The 21,136-nt window shown below is 43.9% G+C and overlaps 1 protein-coding gene across 2 annotated transcripts in view; it reads right to left on the reverse strand.

Moving 5' to 3' along the window:
- The window catches only part of LOC129707262 (transcription factor MafB-like), a 392,235-nt gene that overhangs the window by 363,032 nt on the left and 8,067 nt on the right, over nt 1-21,136 (reverse strand). Inside the window, exons 2-3 of one of the 2 annotated variants that reach the window (XM_055652174.1) lie at nt 17,136-17,189; nt 13,963-14,100 (exon numbers count right to left, since the gene is read on the reverse strand). In XM_055652174.1, coding sequence (XP_055508149.1) covers nt 17,141-17,189 — 49 coding nt within the window. In that variant the 3' untranslated portion in view covers nt 13,963-14,100; nt 17,136-17,140. Of the gene's footprint in view, nt 1-13,962; nt 14,101-17,135; nt 17,190-21,136 lie in introns of those variants that run through there. The other variant, XM_055652173.1, reaches the window with a different exon arrangement.

The following is a 21,136-nucleotide window of genomic DNA, read 5'->3' on the forward strand; positions in this document are numbered from 1 at the left end:
TAAAGAAAGTAAACAGAGAATAATTGTTATCCAGACCTCATTGCCTATATGGTTGGTGGTAACATATTCAGCGCTTACAATAGTGAAAGCGAGAGAGATTTCAAAGTGAATTTCATAGTGGTGCAGCAGTCGAGCTGGTACACAAAAATGCTGGAGAAACGTTGCCTATTTCCTTCGCTCCTAGATGCTGCTGCACCCGCTGAGTTTCTCCAGCATTTTTGTGTACCTTCGATTTTCCAGCATCTGCAGTTCCTTCTTTAACACAGCAGTAGAGCTGCTTCCTTACAGTGTCAGAAACTACGGTTCGATCCTGACGACGGGTGCTGGCCGTACGGAGTTTGTTCATTCTCCCTGTGACCACGTGGGTTTTCTCCGGGTGTTCTGGTTTCCTCTCACATTCCAATGACGTATGGGTTTGTAGGTTAATTTGCTTCTTTAAATTGTTCGAACTGTGCAGAAGTGATCGTTGGTCGGCACGGACTGGGTGGGCCAAATGGCCTGTTTACGTGCTGTATCTCTCTAAAATTAAAACTAAAACTAAATTGGCAGGGTTGTGTGAAAGGACAAGGGAACAGGACTGATGAAATGGTTTTTATTAGGAGTCGGCATACACTTGACGGGCCAAATGGTCTACTTTTTGTGCAATGCAATTCCCTGATAAACAAGTACTTGGATACAGCATTAACCAGAATGACTAATTGACAGGGTGAGATGAAGGTGGCTGAAAGGAAGTTTGAGGGTACAAATTGAATGTCTTAGGAAAGCTGACCTGACTCTGCACTGTGGATTTTGTTAATTCTATACTAACTCGTAAATAAGCAACATTTCCAGCTAAGACTTTAAACCATTGCAGCAGAGTGTGGCTACATTTATAGCCTGCTTTCATCACAAACTGTTGGCCATGAACTGTTCTCCCACAGTCTCTGAGGGGCAATAGCTATCATTTTGACTTTGTACAATAGCATAAACACATATTCTAATCTATTCTTCAAAGTCAATAGAACAGAAACAGAGACTGCTGTAAAAAGAGATACATCAACTCCTCTCTCGGCATATGCTTCTGTGTTCCACCAAGTCTGGCTTCTTGTGAATCCTTGATCCACATCACAGTAACGCTGGCACCATAGAAGGAATGTATCGCACCCTGGCATGACAACTGCTCTGCCTCAGATCGCAAGAAATTGCAGGGAGTTGTGGAGGCAGCCCAGACCATCACGCCCACCAGTACAGGGCGGCACGATGGTGCAGCGGTAGAGTTGCTGCCTCACAGCGCCAGAGACGTGGGTTCGATCCTGACTAAGGTTACTGTATGTGGGGAGTTTGTGCGTTCTCCCTGTGATGGAGTGGGTTTTCTCCAGGTGCTCCAGTTTCCTCCCACATACCAAAGACGTACAGGTTGGTAGGTTAATTGGCTTCGGTAAACATAAATTGTAAATTGTCCCCAGTGTGTAGGATAGTGCCAGAGTACGGGTGATCATTGGTCGGCACGGGCTCAGTGGGCCGAAGGGCCTGTTTCTGTGCTGCATCTCTAAAAGCCATTATCATATCTGTCGCCACCACCACTACTGGTGTTGGTGTTCATGGTGATCCTGAGAGACAGGTGAAAGACGGCAGCCAAGCCAACTCATACTGCTTTTATTTATCCTCCGGTAGTTAGTTGCAAACAGGGTAAACTAAAACCTACAGGTAGTTCACTGATGTGACTTTTCACTTAGTTTACAATTGATTATACAAACATGAAGATAGGGAGGCAGAAAATAAGGAATAGCGGCAATGAGTAAAACTAATCTAACTGCTCTTAAAATTCATCATGGGCTGTGAGATCAGTCAAGCAGGGAGTTATTATGTTACAAGTGTTAGCTCTGTGATTGAATATGACACTTGATCCCAAAAGGTCAGAAGGTTAAAACTTTATTAGGTCCAGAACTTGGCTTCAAGCCTTTGAAAGTCGCTCCAGTCTATTTCCACCTTTCTCCCAAATTGTAGTTTGCAGGGAGCTCGAAACGCAGATGCAATCAGTGAAAATCTTGGCCCCGCTAATATTTTCACTAAGTTGTGAGAACATGCTGTGGAAGTTGTGTAATTTAAACTGTACAAACTGTTCAGTCAAAGCACTTCTGGTGAATTTTGTGAACATCAGATAAGGACTGGGTAAACACTGGATAATTTCTTGATTGAAGGTGCTAGTAATGGAGCGCTTGGCAAAGATAATCGCAGCAGCCCCGATGAAAGTTGCAATTTCATGCCATGTGCAAGTAAAATAGGATGAGAGAGATAGGGGTTAAAAGGTGCGGGTAGTCAAACATTAATGCAGGCTGCTCGCTGTGCTGGACAAGCCTGAGCCAGTCTGAGTCCCAGCGATCACTCACTCACAGCAAAGCAGAGGAACCTGTTTAACTGGCTGGTCTAACCGACCCTGCATTGTGGTGTACAATATCAGTGGCTGGGCCTAAAGATAAGCCGGGAGGTGTAGGAAGACCCGAAAAAAAGGCATAAACAGCAATTATCAATGTCAGGCTACCATTTTCAGCTCCCTGCACTGAAACTGCTGAAAGTTGAGACTAGCTCTACGTTTCCCACCACTTTCCACTGGCAAACCATTCACCTTCACCCCTCCACTCAACGACTCCCCTCACTCAATCTCTCAATAACCGCCACTGCAGTAAAAACGAGGCACAAGGAACCGCAGATCTCGAAACTTGAGGTGGCACGGTGGTGCAGCGGTAGTTACTTCCTTGCAGTGCCAGAGCCCTTGGTTCGATCATGGCTATGGGGTGGTGTCTGTATGTAGTCTGTACTTTCTCCCTGTGATCGTGTGGGTTTTCACCCGGTGTCCTGGTTTCCTCCCACACTCCAAAGACGTGCAGGTTTGGAGGTTAATTGGCTTTGGTAAAATTATAAAGTTGTCCCCAGTGTGTAGGATAGAGTTAGTGTACGGGATTGCTGGTCAGCACGGGCTCGTTGGGCCGAAGGGCCTGTTTCAGTACTGCATCTCTTCGCAAGCAGGAACTGCAGATGCTTGTCTATACCGAAGATAGACACAAAGAGCTGGAGTAACTCAGCAGTTCAGGCAGCATCTGTGGAGAACAGGGATCGGCAATGTCTAGGGTCTGGACCTAGATCCTGGGCCTCTTCTGTTGCCAGGGTGAGGCCACATGCCAAATGGAGGAGCAGCACCTCATATTTCACTTGTGCATTTTACAGCCCAATGGTATGAACATTGAATTCTCCAACTTTAGTTACATGCCTCCCCTCCCCCCCACCCCACCCCATCTCTTCCCTGTGCCCCACTCAGGTATGTCCCCAATTCTCCCACTATCCCCACCCCCATTTACCATTCCCCCAGTCCCCTACCTCTCATATCCATCCCTCTGCATTTACATTTCACTCCTTGTCTCCTTTTCATATCTGTTTACCCTTCTGCCAGTCAAACTCACCATACCTATATCTACCCATCACTTAGAATCATACAGCATGGAAACAGGCCCTTCATCCCAACTGGTACCTGCCAACCATGACGCTCCATCTACACTAGTCCATGTTTGGCCCATGTCTCTCTAAACCTTTTCAATCTATGTACTAGTCCAAATGTCTTTTGAACTTGTCAGGGTTTGAACTGCCCACCTCTATTCCAGCATATTTTCCTTACAGTAATCAGCCTGAAGAAAGGTCCAGACACAAAAGTCTCTTATCCATGTCCCCCAGAGATGTTGCTGGAGCCACTGAGTTACTCCAGCACTCTGTGTTCATGTTTCGTAAACCAGCATCTGCAGTTCCTTGTATTATCAATCAACTTCTCTTCATTCCCCTGAGTACAAGATCACTTTGACCCATGAAGAAATTATCAAAAAAATAATTATCTTCATCACGCAGCCTGCCTGGAGGAGATTTTCCAGTTAACTCCGATGTTGTGAGTGAGATGTTCAACATCAGGCCATTTTTTTAAACACTAAATTCCAGCTTTGTTTGTTAATGATCATACCCTTAACAACGCAATAAATCAATAAAATTCATTGGACATTGCGTAGTATGCTTGCAACAGAATAATGCCTGATTACATAATGCTTATATGGAACTTCATATTTTATATTCATTTATGAAATATAATGCCATGTGCAATTTTACATTTATTGTTCATCCCAAATTGCCATGAGGTAGCATGAAATCAAAAATAATGTAGACACAGGAAAACTGAAATTAAAAACAGAACTTGCTGGAAAAACCCAGCAGGTCAAGCAGCATCTGTAGAACGAGAAACGGCATGGTGGCGTATTGGTAGAATTGCTGCCTGACAGTGCCAGAGACCCGGACTAGGCCCTGACCAGGGGTGCAGTCTGTACAAAGCTTTACGTTCTCCCCGTGATCTGTGTGGATTTGCTCCAGGTGCCCTAGTCTCACCCCACACTCTGGCTTCTGTAAATTGTAAATTACCCCTAGTGTGTAGGATAGTGTTAGTGTGCGGGAATCGCTGACCAGCACGGACTTGGCGAGCCAAAGGGCCTGATTCCGCGCTGTAGCTCTAAACTAAACTAAACTAAAGAAACAGAGTTAACATTTCAGGTCGAAGGCTTGTCCTCCCATTTAAACTTTAGAGAAACAGTGTGGAAATAGGCCCTTCAGCCCATCGAGTCCTTGGCAACTAGTGATCACCCTGTACACTAGCATTAGGGACAATGTACAATTTACAGAAGCTTATTAAACTGCAAACATATACATTTTTGGAGTGTGGGAGAAAACTGGAGCTCCTCACAGTCACAGGGAGAATGTACAAACTCCATACCGACAGCACCCATAGTCAGGATCATACACGGTTCTCTGGTGCTGTAAGGCAGCAATTCTACCGCTGCACCACCGTGCCACCCAAATTAATTTTATATAGCTTCAACTACACAACTTCCACAGCATGTTCAGATAAAGGGTCTTCACCCTCAACCATTAACTCTTTCTTCTCTTTCCACAGGTGCTTCCTGATCTGCTGAATGTTGACTGCATTTTCTGCTTATGCCAGAGGTAGCACTTTGAAGCAACTGAGTGGCGTGTTAGGCAATGCCAGAGGCCAATTGTAAAACCAGAATCTTGAATAATCCAGACTGAGAAGCAAGGCAGGTTTTCCTACCCTTAAACGACAGTATTCAACCAGTCTACTCACATTTAGAGAGATGAGCATTTGATGGCACTGAGCCACTACTTGCTGGAGTTTAGGAGGATGAACCTCATTGAAACTTACCGAATAGTGAAAGGCCTGGATAGATTGAATGTGGACAGGATGTTTCGACTACTGGGAGAGTCTAGGACGAGAGGCCATAGCTTCAGAATAAAAGGATGAACATTTAGAAAGGAGATGAGAAGGAATTTCTTGAGTCAGATGGTGGTGAATCTGTGGAATTCATTTGCACGACGGCTGTGGAGGCCAAGTCAATGCATATTTTAATGCGGAGATTGACAGATCCTTGATTAGTACGGGTGTCAGGGGTTATGGAGAGAAGGCTGGAGAATGGGGTTGACAGCGAAAGATAGATCAGCCATGATTGAATAGTGGAGCAGACTTGATGGGACGAATCGCCTAATTCTGCTCCTAGAACTAATGAATGTACTAATTTTCTGCTCAGTTTTTTCAATATGTTGAACATTACCAGTTTTCTTTCAAACAAAATTCAATACTATCAATCTACAAAGTAAGATTTATTCACATTCCGTCAGATGTTTAGTCCAGATCTTGTGATTACTTATCCACTTACTGCATCTAACCGCTGAAAACCTAGCACTGGGGCTGGATTATAACACGTTAGTGAAAATGACTATAATAAGAAGCGGCCGATTCGGAACTCCTAGCCGCTGAGTATGTTCTTCCGTTCCGACGTCGGAGTACCGATCATCCCGGCGAGAGGGCCTGAACATCAGGACGCCCGTGGCAGCGACTGCGGAGTGCTTGGGAGACCCCGACCACGGGTGAACAAGGAGGAAGATGAATGAACTTTATTGCCTTCCCTCACAGTAGAAAATGCTGATTCTGCTGTGCTGGGATGTTTATGTTAAATTCTATCATGTTGTGTTCTTTTTTTTTATTCATATGGCTGTATGGTGACTCAAACTTCACTTGGTGCATGTAACAATAAATGTGAACTTGAACTTGAACTAATACTGATGTTAATTAAATAGGCAGCTTGCAGTGTGCAAGCATATTGGTGCCTGGTGCATCATTGCACCATGCAAGGCTTATTATGCACAGTGATGCATGCGTTACACAGTGGTAGAACTGCTGCCTAACAAAGCCAGAGAGCCAGGTTTGATTCCGACCTCGGGTGCTGTCTGTGTTTAGTATACATGTTCTCCCTGTGACCGCGTGGTTTTCTCCAGGTGCTCCGGTATCCTCTCACATCCCAAGGACGTGCAGGGTTGCACGTTAATCAGCCTCTGTAAAAATTGCCGCTAATATGTAGGGAGCAGATGACAAAGTGGAATAACATATAACCAGTGTAATCAATGGTCGGCCCGAACTTGGTCGGCTGAAGGGCCTGTTTCCTTGCTGTATCTCTAAACAAAACTAAAGTGGGTGTAACTTTAAACTTGAGACTGTTGGCTCAACTGCTCCAAGTACTTTCACACCCTTCGGTGAAAAGTGACACGGGTTGCTATTTCAGATGATTTACTGACCAGCATCAGTAATGTGATATGTTAAACCAGCCCTTCCTTCAAAATTTAAATATCATTGGGGATCATTAAGAGAGCACTAACCGACGCACTTGAAATTCCCCCCAAAACTTCACCTTTAACATCTGCCTTCCAAAACGCTCCCAGCATTTGATGCATTCATTAAGAGAATGCATGGCACATTTCAGAGCCATATCAATCCTGCTTCTTGGAATCTTCCCCCAATCGAAACTCGAAGCATTCTTGTTTGTCACTGAATCATGTGTCGTGTTTGTGGGTGTTGAAACCATTTTAACAGAGAGTTCATTTTTAATATGTTAAACAAAACACCTCCCATTGTCCCTGTTTAAAATTGTAACAGTTGCACAGAGAATTATTAACAATATTTTCCTGTGTTGTGCTTTCCACTCAACAAGGCTACTTTTTTTTAAACTTGACAAAGTCAGGATGACATCATGAGGGAAAGATTTTGCAATTAAATAGCTTCTTTGACAATCTCTTTAACAGTGGACGATTTACAAAGTGTAGTCACTGCTGCGATATTGCAAAAACCAGAAAACAATTTATAAACGGTGAGTCCCCACAAACAGCGGTGACGTAATGCCTGCACGATCTGTTTACTATGATGTTAATAACAGCTGCACTCTCTACTCCACTATCAAACCTTAATTCTATTCAAGATATTGGAACTGAATTTCGGAAACACAGCTACTCCCAGCAAGGGTTGACCTTTGAGGCAGATTGAGGTACGATGCTAAAGTGAAACATAGAAACATAGAAAATAGGTGCAGGAGTAGGCCATTCGGCCCTTCGGGCCTGCACCGCCATTCAATATGATCATGGCTGATCATCCAACTCAGTATCTTGTACCTGCCTTCTCTCCATACCCCCTGATCCCTTTAGCCACAAGGGCCACATCTAACTCCCTCTTAAATATAGCCAATGAACTTGCCTCAACTACCTTCTGTGGCAGAGAATTCCAGAGATTCACCACTCTCTGTGTGAAAAATGTTTTTCTCATCTCGGTCCTAAAAGATTTCCCCCTTATCCTTAAACTGTGGCCCCTTGTTCTGGACTTCCCCAACATCGGGAACAATCTTCCTGCATCTAGTCTGTCCAACCCCTTAAGAATATTGTAAGTTTAAGCAAGTTTAAGCACTCCTTGGGTGGACTTTAAGACTTTAGACTTTAGAGATACAGAGTGGAAACAACCCCTTCGGCCCAACGAGTCTGTGCCGACCAGCGACCACTCTGTACACCAGCACTATCCTCCTACACCTTAGGGACAATTTACAATTGCCAAAGCCAATTAAGCTACAAACATGCACGCCTTTGGAGTGTGGGAGGAAACCAGAGCACCCAGGGAAAACCCACGGGGTCACAGGGGGAACGTACAAACTCCGTACAGATGGCACCCATAGTCAGGATCAAATCCGGGTCTCTGGCGCTGGAAGGCAGCAGCTCTACCGCTGAGCCACTGTGCTGCCCTAAAGGATTTGTGCCGACATAAAAGATTCAATTGCACTGTTTTGAAGAGCAGGCCAGTCTAAGAAGAACTGGTGGCCTCAAAAATATCTTCCCCTCAAACAAGCAATACTGAAATGGATTATTTGTTCAGTATCATAGTCATAGGGTTATACAGCACAGAAACAGGCCCTTTGGCCCAACTCGTCCATACTGACCCAGATGCCTAATCTAAGCTAGTCCTATTTGCCTGCCTTTGGCCCAAATCCATCTCCACCTTTCCTGTCCATGTATCTGTCCAAATATCTCTTAAATGTTTTAATTGTACCTGCCTCAACTACTTCCTCTGGCAGCTTGTTTTGTATATCCACCACCCTCTGTATGAAAAAGCTGCACCAAGGGTTCCTAATAAATCTTTCCCCTCTCCCCTTAAAACTATGGCCACTCATTCGTGATTCCCCGAGAAAATCAAGTGTATTTTGATCCTGGGAAAAATACCCTGTGCATTCACCAGTTCTATATCCCTCATAGTTTTATAGACCTCTACAATATATCCTCTCAGCCTCCTGCGCTCCAAGGAATAAAGTCCTAGCCTGCCTGAACCTTCCTGATAGCTCAGGTCCTCAAGTCCTGGCAACATATTCTTAAATCTTCTCTGCGCACTTTCCAGCTTGATGACAGGTTAAAAAGGTACATGATAGGCCTGTCTTCATTGGTGGGGCATTGTGTATAAGAGTCAGGAGGTCATGATGCAGCCCTATAAGTCTATGGTTGGGCCGCATTTGGAGTATTGTGTGCAGTTATGATTTCCCCATTGCAGGAGGAATGTGAAGGATTTGGTCAGGGTGTAAAAAAAGTTTCACCAGAATTGTCTGGATTGGCTACACGGAGAGGTTGAACAGACTTGGATTGTTTACTCTGGAACACCAGAGGTTGAAGGGAGACCTAATAGAAGTATATAAAATGATGAGATGCATAGATGAGTTAGACAGTCAGAACCTTTCTCTGAAGGTGGATATATTGTAGACAAGTAGGCATAACTTTAAGGTGAGAGGGGCCAAGTTTAAAGAAGTGTGCAGGGCCTGCATTTTACACAGAGGATGGGGTCACAGCTTAAGGATAAAGGGGAAATCCTTTAAAACCGAGATGAGAAGAACTTTTTTTCACGCAGAGAGTGGTGAATCTCTGGAACTCTCTGCCACAGAGGGTAGTTGAGGCCAGTTCATTGGCTATATTTAAGAGGGAGTTAGATGTGGCCCTTGTGGCTAAGGGGATCAGGGGGTATGGAGAGAAGGCAGGTACGGGATACTGAGTTGGATGATCAGCCATGATCATATTGAATGGCGGTGCAGGCTCGAAGAAGGGCCGAATGGCCTACTCCTGCACCTAATTTCTATGTTTCTATGTTTCTATGAATGTGCTGTTTGGGGTGGGGGTGGAGATAGATGCAATGGTGATGTCTAAGAGGCCTTTAGTTAGGCACATGGATATGCAGTGAATGGAGGAATGTGCAGGCAGATGAAATTAGTTCATTTTGGCATCACAGTCATTACAAATATTGTGGGCTGAAGAACCTGTTCCTGTGCTGTCTTGTTCTATGTTATATGTTCTGTTCTAACATGAGCCTCAAGGAGGAAATGGAGATTTCCTGCCTTGAGGTCCAAATAACTTATTTTTGGCCAACGTGAGTTTCAGCGAAACAGGTAGTTGTGCAAAATAGATAAGAGAAGAGTGTCAAATTGGATCCAAAGTTGGTTTCAGTGGCAGGACGCAGTGAGTAATGATGGACAGGATTTTGTAGTATGAAGACCTGTGTTCGAAGGGGCCCAGTACTAGTTCATTTGCACTTTGTTGTATATGTTATAATGGAATGTTAACAGCTAAGTGTCACATGGGGACAATTACTTTTTATTTGTATATGTTGCTGGAAAGGTCAATGTTTATTGCCCTGCATTAATTGCCCCTGAACTGAGAGACATGTTGGGCCATTTCAGAGGCTAGTTCAGAATCAACCAAGCATCCAGGTTCAATCAGGAACGAATGCCCAGGCTTCCTTCACCATAGTATTTCAGTGATATAGATAGAATATTTAAAACATAACATTGCTATTTAACTGCTTCGTTTTCATCAGTGAAAGTGCTCCCTATTTAAATTCCAGATTTATTTCTATTACTTAAATTTAAATTTCCTACTGCGAGGAGTTGTTTTGTCCTATAGTTTAGCCATCAAAAACTGGTGCAACAGTGTAATGCATGTATCTATGAGTTGTAATATAATACCCAGGGCCGTTAACAAACCAAACAGAGCAGACCAAGGTTTAGGACCTCAGCAAGTACGACACATGCCCCCTGACTTTACAAAGAAATTAACAGGTCAGCCAACTGGACAAATTGATCAATAGCAGCTGAATGGTTTGGAAACCAAGCAGAAAGTTCCATTAGATAAGAGAGATAAAGGGAAGCTGTTCCCATTAACCGGATGGTTCAAAGGGGCAGAGGTTTAAAACCCGGGGCAGAGTACACAGCTCTTTCATTCAAAACCATCATGATCTGGAATTTACTGCCGGCCAGAGTGATGGAAACAGAGTCACTCTGTAACGTTGGTAGGGTGTTGTACAGGCATTTGAGAGAGAAACAACTTGCTGGGCTGTAGGGAAAGAGCAGGCAAGTGGAAATGATGGGATTGTTCGCCTGGGAAATGTCACAGACTCAGGTTATGGCCCGCCTGTGACAATGTTCATTCATCAGTCCCGTCTCAGCGGCACACTGGTGCTGTTGGCAGAGCTGCTGTCTCACTGCAGCCAGAGACCCGGGTTCAATCCTGACCTCGGGTGCTGTCTGTATGGAGGTTCACATTCTCCCTGCAACCGTATGGGATTCCTCCCAGTGCCCCGGTTTCCACCCACTTCCTGGAGACGAGTGTTTATGGGTTATTTGACCTTCTGCAAATTGCCCTTAATGTGCAGGCAGTGGATGCAAAAGTGGGATAACATAGTATTTGTGTGAATAGGTGATAGATGGTTGGCATGGACTCGGTGGGCTGAAGGGCCTGTTTCATGCTGTATCCTTTGATCAATTATGGAATAGAAACAGTAAATTCCAATGTTCATATGTACCCACCCACATAATCTCAGATAACCCCAAAGAACTTGGCAACGGCGTAGGTTGTTTCTAGATAATCAACAGGTAAATCAGAAGTGCAAAAGGCTGAGGAGTGATCTAACAAAGGTGTATAAAATCATAAGGGGAAAAGATAAGGTGATTACATAGAGTCTTTCATCCAGCGTAGGGGAATCATGAAGCAAAGGACATATGTTTAAGGTGAGAGGGACAGTTTTGTTTAGGTTAGTGTTACGTGTACAGAAGTACAGTGAAAAGCTTTTCTTTCAATAGGAACATGAGGGACAGTGTTTCGCTCAGTGGCTGGTGGGCATATGGAATGAGCTGCCAGAGGAGGCAGTTGAGGCAGGTGCAATAACAACATTTCAAAGACACTTAGATAAGTAGATGGATAGGAAAGATTTAGAGGGATATGGTCCAAAAGCGAGCAAATAGGACCAGCTTAGATGGGGCATCTTGGTCAGCATGGCCAAGTTGGGCTGAAGGGCCAACTCCACGCTGCATGATTCAAAATGAATTCATAGGCAAAACATCTCCAGGTCCAAATATCACCCGTTTCCCCTTTAATGCGTATTAAGAAATATTCTAATTGAGAAGCTTTAATCTCAGCCTAAGGATCCTGCCATTAAAACGTCTTCATTGCTGTAGAGCTCAAAAGAGCTGTAGCCTGTAAGATGATGGATAACGAGGTGGGAATGAATCTAACAAGCCAAGTGATTAACATGGTGGGTCAAATGTTGTATTTCTGAGCCTTTAATTTAGACGATTCTCTTTTATGTTTTCTTCTGCAAGACGGGTTTCGTAAGTCTTCCATTTCAGTTGAGGTCATGATGAATACATTGTTATCCACTTTTCCACAATGAAAATGGTGGTCAGACGATGTCAAGCTGAATTCAAAGGACGCGGGTAGAGGCCCTGACTGCCCCCACAAAAATGTAACGGGGCCATTTATAATATGGACCAAGGTTACATGGTGTAAACATATGTCAAAACCCGGCGATCTTCAGCCAAACTGATGTGGTTTAGTGAGATTCATTCCAGATCTCATCAAAGACTTCACGATTGCCTGATATTCATCTTTAAAATCTGGGAGGGGCACGAACAGGAATTTACGTCTCATATTTCCTTACAATATAGAAGGCAGTCATATGGTCCCATTGAATCCAAGCCAGCTCTCAGAGCAAGCCCATTCTCCTACTCATCTCTCCTCCCCTCATTCCCATGGACTGTTATATGCAACAACGTCAATTAGGCAGTGGCCAGTCAACCTACCAAACTGCACATCTTTAGTTCCGGGACCGCTGGGCTCCGCAGGGTGTAGAATGCATCCTCAATAAGGATAGTATCATAATTGTATAATAGATTATTATGGATATATGTTTGTATTGTGTTATGGTGGTCGGTTCTGGCTTGTTTTATTGTAGTGTAAATATTATTTTTTTAATAATTTAATAATTTTTTTTGATTAAAAAAAAACCTGCACATCTTTGGAATGTAAACTTACCTACACGCAAACTCACCTACACAAAAAGGGCAATTGACAATCATCCTACCAACCTGCACGTTTTTGGAATGTGTGAGGAAATCCAGCATTCAGAGGGAGAACATGCAAACTCCACACAGACAGCATTGGAGGCCAGGACTGTATCTCGTAGCTGTGCCATGCTGTTTTTGAAAGGGCAAATTCATGCCAAGTCATGTTGAGTTTATTATCCTTCACATAAGTACGGTGAGATACAGGTGCAATGAAAATATTGCTTTCAGCAGCATCACAGACACCGACAAACGTACAGACACATAAATAATACATAAATTACCATGAAATTCTGCAAAACAGTAAAAATAAATAGGACTGCAAAAAAAAAACAAGGCATTCGTCCAAAACACAATTAGAAAGCAAAAGGATGTTGAAGTGATGCAGCGGTCAGGCTGCTGCCTCACACCACCATAGACCCGGGTTCGATCCTGACTATGGGTGCCGTCTGTGCGGAGTTTGTACGCTCTCCCTGTGACCATGTGGGTTTTCTCCGGGTGCTCCAGTCTCCTCCCACATTCCGACTCTGTAAATTGCCCGTAACATGTAGGATGTGAAAATGGGATAAACTGGAAACTAGCGTGTACGGGTGATAGATGGTCGGCAGAGACTTGGTAGGCCGAAGGGCCTGGTTTTCTCGATGCATCTAAAAGTAAGTCCATGGCGACTCAAAGACATTATGCGTAGTTTTTCATTGTCAAAGTAGGATTATGGTTAAGAATACACACAAGACCATGCACTAACATGCTTAACTGCACATCCTTAAATATGGTTAATGATTTAATGGAGTGGGTGGCAGGGAGAAGTGTTCTGGTGCCACCCACTTCTGCATGCATGCACCGCCCCGGCTATAACCCACCTTTACTCAATGAGCTCTAGATGGAGAAGAGTTTCTTTTCTCTTATCTAAACCCTGCATTGCTCAATCTCCCCAAGTTTCTAAAAAATGAACTATTAACAGGGAGCACTGACGCATTCAGGATATTTAATGAATCAGCTGGAGAGGAGGAGAAAATGCTGGGTTTGCAGCCAAGAACATGGAGCTAAATTAAGACAATTGCCTTCGAATTGTTAAAACTCGGAGCCCCCTCGTGCAGTTTGCTTTTGCCTTTTCTGATATATTTAACCACATGTACTATTAATGACGGCTGGATGGATTTGGTTGTGACTGAGAAATGTGTAGATTGCAGAAATTTATTCAGGTTTTAATTCAAGATATAGACACAAAAAGCTGGAGTAACTCAGCAGGACAGGCAGCATCTCTGGAGAGAAGGAATGGGTGACGTTTCAGGTCGAGACCCTTCTTCAGACCCATTCGTGAGAGTTGGATTTTCTGGTAAAAAGTAACAATTTGATCATTAATGCTCAGAACGATTTTCCTCGCCGCATTTAAGCAAGCATTGGCTTTCAATTGTATGCGGACAGCTGCATTTTATTCTTTACGGTGAGAAGGGAAATGGAAATTAGAAACTATGAATAGCAGATTGTGTGGCGTTTGCATTGCCTGAATTCTTTTTCATTTGGGCTGTCTGTTTTATTTTACTGTGATGTTTTCCACTGCATTTCCTGCAGAAGGATCCAGTCGGTATCCAGCATTTCTGCCTGGGCATTTTGGTGTGCATCATATGCTTCAAGCAACTTCTGTAACTGTTCACAAAATGGACGCTGATAGTTCCTCCCAATCTCCATACCACATGGAGATCTCGCCACCACGTGTTTGGCTTCAAAACCTATTCAATAATTCAATAACCAACAATCCAAACCTACAATAGAGGAGCACATTTGCTACATTAATGAACTTGAGAACAGGGCTGACCACATGAAGCTGTTAGTTCAGATCTCACTGCAGCCTCTGGGGAATTTAAGTTTGATATTCGAGAATGGGAAAGTCGAACCATGGATACTAGACGCAGAAAATGACTTAAATGGAATGAATTTTGGAGGAAGGGTATGACGTGTTAACGTCCAGAACCAGTGTTCTGGGAAATCCTTCCAACTGTCTGAATTCACACATGGTGGAATATTATATTTCTACTAGAGGAGAGGACATGGAACTTAAAACAGTGCAGCACTGGACCAAGCCCTTCAGACCACATCTGTGTTTAACAAAATGCCAAGACTAACCCTTATCTGCCTTTACATAATGAATACCTCTCTATTCCCTGCACATCCACGTATCCATCCAAAAGACATCTAAAGCCCACTATCATATTCTGCATTCGTCACCACCCCCAAACACATTCCAGGCACCCACCACCCTCTGTCGGAAAAAAAACTTGATCTGCATATCTCCTTTATACTTTGCCCCTCTCACCTTGAAGCTGTGCCCTCTTTAATTTGATATTTATATGCAGGCGAAAAAGCTTCTGACTGTCTACCCTATCTATGCCTCTCATAATTTTATACACTTCTATCAGATCTCCCCTTAACTTCCAGTGTCCCAGAGGAAACAATCCGAGTCGGTCCAACCGCTCCCTGTTCGACAGACTTGGATTGTTTTGCTCCATCAGGAAGCCAGCTCTGTTCCACTGCTAATGCAACAATGTTGCCTGATTAGCGGTACTGATCGGGATGCATTTCTGGAAACCTTCTGAAATGGCCTGGCAAGCCTTTCCGTTCAAGGGCAGCGAGTGATGGGCATTAAATGCAAGCCTTGCCAGTCGTTCCCGGATTCCATGAAAGAATGAGCAAAAAAGCCTCAAGCCTTAGGCCTTTTCCACAAGTAAGCATGCCACACTATTAAGTTCATGTTTTGCTTGGGCACCTTACGACCCAGTGGTATGAACATTGATTTCTCTCAATTCTGGTAGCCCCAGCATTCCCTCTCTCTCTATCCCTCCCCCACCCAAGTCACGCTCACTTCCTGTTTCCACCCTACAAACAGCTAACAATGGCCTGTTTCCTTTATCATCGTTACATTTTTGCGTATCTTTTACTCATTGTTCTTATCTCTCCACATCACCATCTATATCTCTCATTTCTCTTATCCCTAACTTGTCTGAAGAAAGGTCTCGACCCGAAACATCACCCATTCCTTCTCCCCAGAGATGCTGCCTGTCCCGCTGAGCTACTCCAGCTTTTTGTGTCTATCTTTGCCATACTATTAATGACTGTAATCACTTCTGCATCAAGTGAAAAGAGATTATGTCCAGGCACATAATGGTATCTGCGACTTCAAAAAGTGTCCAAAACTATGGTTGGATATTATGCTGAAGAGGACACACAGTGTTGGAGCAGCTCAGCGGGTCAGGCAGCATCTCAGGAAAACATGCATAGTTTCGGATCGGGACCCTTTTGCCGAATTAGTCTGAAGAAGTGTTCCCGTCCCGAAACGTCACCTATCCATGTTCCCCTGAGATAAAAACAAAGAACTGCTGCTGCTGGTTTATACCAAAGACACAAAGTGCTAGATTAACTCGGCAGGTCAGGCAGCATCTCTGAAGACCTTTCTTCAGACTCCAGTGACTTCTGAGATGCTGCCTGACCTGCTGAACTACTACATCAGCACTCTGCATTTGTTTTTCGTAAAACAGCATCTGCAGTTCCATGTTTCTCCATCTCTTGGAAATTAAATGCTGATTCACATGTTTCCAGCCAACTGCTCCTATGTTAACTGTCCATCTGCTAATTTACCAAAATGCTTGGGAGCTGCACAGTACGGTGTATTCAATTAAGAAATACAAATAACCTTCCTCTGATCAAACTGAACCATCCTACCAATAACTAGAGAGCAGGCCTGAGCTACTATCTACCTCATTGGAGACCCTCAGACTATCTTTGATCGGACTTTACTAGACTTTATCTTGCACTAAACTTTATTCCCTTTATCTGTACATTGTGGATGGCTTGACTGTAGTCATGTATAGTCTTTCTGCTGACTGGTTAGCTTGCAACAAAAGCTTTTCACTGTACCTCAGTACATGTGACAATAAACTAATCTAAGAAACACAAGTAACCTTCCTCTGATCAAACTTTCTTTGGTGTCTGCTTGCAGGTTGGATGCTGCCAAATGATCACTTCCCCTGTCCATTTGTATGTATCGATCAGTTTCACTCGTGGCCTTTAACAATAAAATGAAGCACCATTTAGCCTGTTTGATCTGTTTTGCCTTTTAATGTACGAACGCGTTCAATTTACACTGGATGATGCTCATTTGGTGAGAGTAGTTCTTTTGCGTTAGACTGCTGTGGCAACACAACGCAATGGCAACACAAGAAGCCGTATACATTTTGTCCCGAGTGAAACGTTTCCTTTGCACATTGTCATCCCTTCACAGAATGCAACCTTTAACAAAAACAAAAGCAAATTCCAGAATTATTTCTGGAATACCAAATTACCCAGTTCCAAAGCAAATGAAAAGATGTTTACCTGGCTTATGGCATGGAGCGCAGTGGCTGCTTTCTTGTGCATTTCATTGGGAATCTGTGTAAACGTAAGATATAAAATCAAAAGGTAGATTACGCTCACTTTCAAGTGATCTTGTGGAATGAAAGACAGGACGGACAAATGGTTAATGAAATGCACCTGTTAATGAAACAATGCATCCATGTTTACTAACCTGAGATTAATTGGAGGTACAAGTATAGGAAAGGTTTAGAGGGATATGGGTCAAACTCGGGCAGGTGGGACTGGTGTAGATGGGGCATCTTGGTCGGCATGGGCGAGTGGGGCCGAAGGGCCCGTTTCCGTGCTGTGTGACGCTATGACTCTAATTAACTGTACGAGTGAACTGGAGGCTGAAAGTAATCTGGTTATATGAGTCAACAACAACAATAAGTCGTATTAGTGTAGCTTCTCAAAATGTCCCTTGGTGCTTCACAGGAGCTTGTGGAAATAAGATTTGGCAGCCTGGAGATAATCTCCTGGAGATATTCAGCCAGTCTCTTGGAGATATATTGGGACAGGTGATCAGAACCTTGGTCGGAGTATATTTTAAGGAGAGCCCTAAATAGAGATGCAGAGGTGGATTGGGTTGGGTAATGGATTCCAAAGCTTACAATCTTGGCAGCTGAATGGATGCTAGCTAACAATCGAGCAAACAGCTCCGGAGATGATTAGGCAAAGGATTTGGAGGAGCTCAGATGTTCTGGAGGGTTAAAATGAAAGAGCAGTAGAATCTGAAGGAAAAAGTGTAATTTATTTTAAATCAATGTGTTACTCGACTAGTTAGGTATTACATTTTTCCTCACCGTGGTTTTGTAATTGATTCATGCAGCACAGAAGCAGGCCCTTCGTCCCATTGTATACGTTCTAGCCACCAAACACCCATCGATGCTAATCCTCTCACTTTCCTTTTCCTCGCACATCTCTCTTAAATGCTAAATATTCCCCACACCACCTCCTCCCTCCCCCTCCACTATCCATTCTCCTGCCACCCACCATACTTTGGGCAATTTAGGTGTTTACGGTGAGAGCGCTTGGGAGAAGCACAAGCGCTCGCAGGAACAACATGCAAACTCCGCACAAATGGCACCCTGAGGTTAGTGTTGAACCCAGCTCACTAGAGGTGTGAGCCTCTATGCCTTAAACTTTATTGATTCAGTCCGTGTAGCCGAGGTGGTTGTTAGCACCAGAGGTCATTAAACAAAAACCTATCATCATTGATGTGGATGAAAGGATTCAAAGTAACATTAGCAAATTTGCAGATGACATAAAGCTGGGTGGCAGTGTGAACTGTGAGGGGGATGCTATGAGAATGTAGGGTGACTTGGACAGGTAGGGGGAGTGGGCAGATGCATGGCAGATTAAGTTTAATGTAAGATAAATGTGAGGTTATCCACTTTGGTATCAAAAACAGGAAGGCAGATTACTATCTAAATGGCGTCAAGTTGGGAAAAGGGGAAGTACAGCGGGATCTGGGGGTCCATGTTCATCAGTCTATGAAAGTAAAGCAGGTATGAAGGTACAGCAGGTAGTGAAGAAAGCAAATGGCATGTTGGCCTTTATAACAAGAGTATAAGAGGTCTTTCTGCAGTTGTACAGGGCCCTTGTGAGACCACACCTGGATTATTGTGTGCAGTTTTGATCCCCTAATTTGAGGAAGGACATTCTTGCTATTGAGGGAGTGCAGCGTAGGTTTACAAGGTTAATTCCCGTGATGGCGGGACTGTCGTATGCTGAGAGAATGGAGCGGCTGGGCTTGTACACTCTGGAGTTTAGAAGGATGAGAGGGGATCTTATTGGAACATATAAGATTATTAAAGGTTTGGACATGCTAGAGGCAGGCATGTTGGGCGAGTCCAGAAACAGGGGCCACAGTTTAAGAATAAGGGGTAAGCCATTTAGAACGGAGATGAGCAAACACTTTTTCTCACAAAGAGTTGTGAATCTGTAGAATTCTCTGCCTCAGAGGGCGGTGGAGGCAGGTTCTCTGGATGCTTTCAAGAGAGAGCTAGATAGAGCTCTTAAAGATAGCGGAGTCTGGGGATTTGGGGAGAAGGCAGGAACGGGGTACAGATTGGGGATGATCAGCCATGATCACATTGAATGGCGGTGCTGGCTCGAAGGGCCGAAGGGCCTACTCCTGCACCTATTGTCTATTGTCTATTGTCTATCTCTCCAGCCACATGAAAGACCACTGGTCCAAGCAAGATGAGTGCCTGTGTTGCATAGTAAACTTTCTTCCATTCTTCCCCAACTGTATGTCTGAGCTGCTATCTCAGAAGAGCACCCTCCTCTGCAGAAGTATGGTACTTCACTTCAAAACACAGGCTTCTCTGTGGCCATGCTTTTTGCCAGGGGCTTTGGCAATGAGCACTTAATTACCGTCAATTTTCTGCGATCGGCACGAAACTGCGATGAGGCTGTCCATGTCGTCCTTCACTTGACACCTTCCATTAAGGCCGTGGAATGACCTAACTCTCATCCCATCAAACTGCACTAGTTTGAACTTTGTGATCACGATTTATAAGGATAGTGGCATAGACCAGAGTATTGGAGACAATCCTCCAGTGTTGACATTTCAGATGCTGTTATCTATTCAGATCTGAAAAGCAATCTCTGTGCTTTGTTTCTGATATCACCTTAACAGGCAAAAGGGATATCTGCCCAGTTTTGTTTTAAACCACCATTTAGCAACTCGTTTTAAACATACTCTTTGGCTCACTGCCAGGCGGCCTGTCATTTTACTGATAAAAATAGCCTGTTGCAAACCTGCAAGATTTTTATTAAAGTTGGAGGAGATTGGCCTTTCTTGCCAGCCATGTACACAAAGTGCAAAGGTGGAATTATATCAGCACTGTAGGTAGACACAAAGTGCTGGATTAACTCAGCGGGTCAGGCAGCATATCTGGATAAAAAGGAATAGGTGGCATTTCAGGTCGAGACCCTGTGTTTTTCTCGTGCTTTCAGAGCAGGAGAAGAAAGATAAACCAAAAAAATAAAGTGCTGGAGTAACTCAGCAGGTCAGGCAGCAACTCTGGAGGATGTGGATAGATGATGTTTCATGTCAAGACCCTTCTACAGACAAGAGAAAGGCAAGTGGGTGTACAGGATTTTTAACAAGACCATTTTGCAGGGATGCAAGCCAAATGTTTATTGAAATAAATGAATGCATATCTATAAACTCACAGTATATTGTATCCTTGAGATTAGGTGGGAACCATCTGTATTTATTACAACATGAAAAGAGGTTGTTTGGTTCATTGGGTCCGTACTGGCTCTTGGGAGAGCAATTTGATCAATCCCATTCCTACTCACTTTATTTCCATGTAGGCGGGCAATTTAGACTCTCCCGTACACCCACCCACTCTTTTTTTTTGCAATTTCCCCACACTAAGGGATAATTCACAGGTGTCAATTAACCTACCCGCATGACTTGGAGATCTGGGAGGAACAAAAGTGCCCAGCAGAAACCCATGGGAATAATATTCAGATTCCGCAAATTGCTCAAGATTGAATATGGCCCGAAATCCTGGAGTAACTCGGCGGGACAGGCAGTATCTCTGGATAGAAGGAGTGGGTGATGATGAAGATTGAAGCCAGGTCGCTGGACCCGTGAGATAGCAGAATTATCGTGCCATTTCCTTCCCTTCTAATGAATTCCATTTAATTTAGAAATATTCAACGTAAAACCTACCGCTAAAATATGTGTGTTTGCAGGTTGCACGTGGGTTGATCAGAATTTAGATATCCAACAGCTGTAATCTCCCTTTCCAAATACCCAGTTTATGGGATCTGGACATCAGCTGACACGTTGCTGCACAAGGGCAATTAGAGATGGACAATCAAACTTTGGGTGGACACAAAACGCTGGAGTAACTCAGTGGGTCGAGCAGCATCTCTGGGGAAAATGGACAGGTGACGTTTCGATTTGAGACCCTTCTACAGACTGATTGTGGGATGTGTATGTGAGGGGGGGGGGGGGATGG

Source organism: Leucoraja erinacea, chromosome 21 (genome assembly GCF_028641065.1).
Source record: "Leucoraja erinacea ecotype New England chromosome 21, Leri_hhj_1, whole genome shotgun sequence".
Taxonomy (NCBI): Eukaryota; Metazoa; Chordata; class Chondrichthyes; order Rajiformes; family Rajidae; genus Leucoraja; species Leucoraja erinaceus.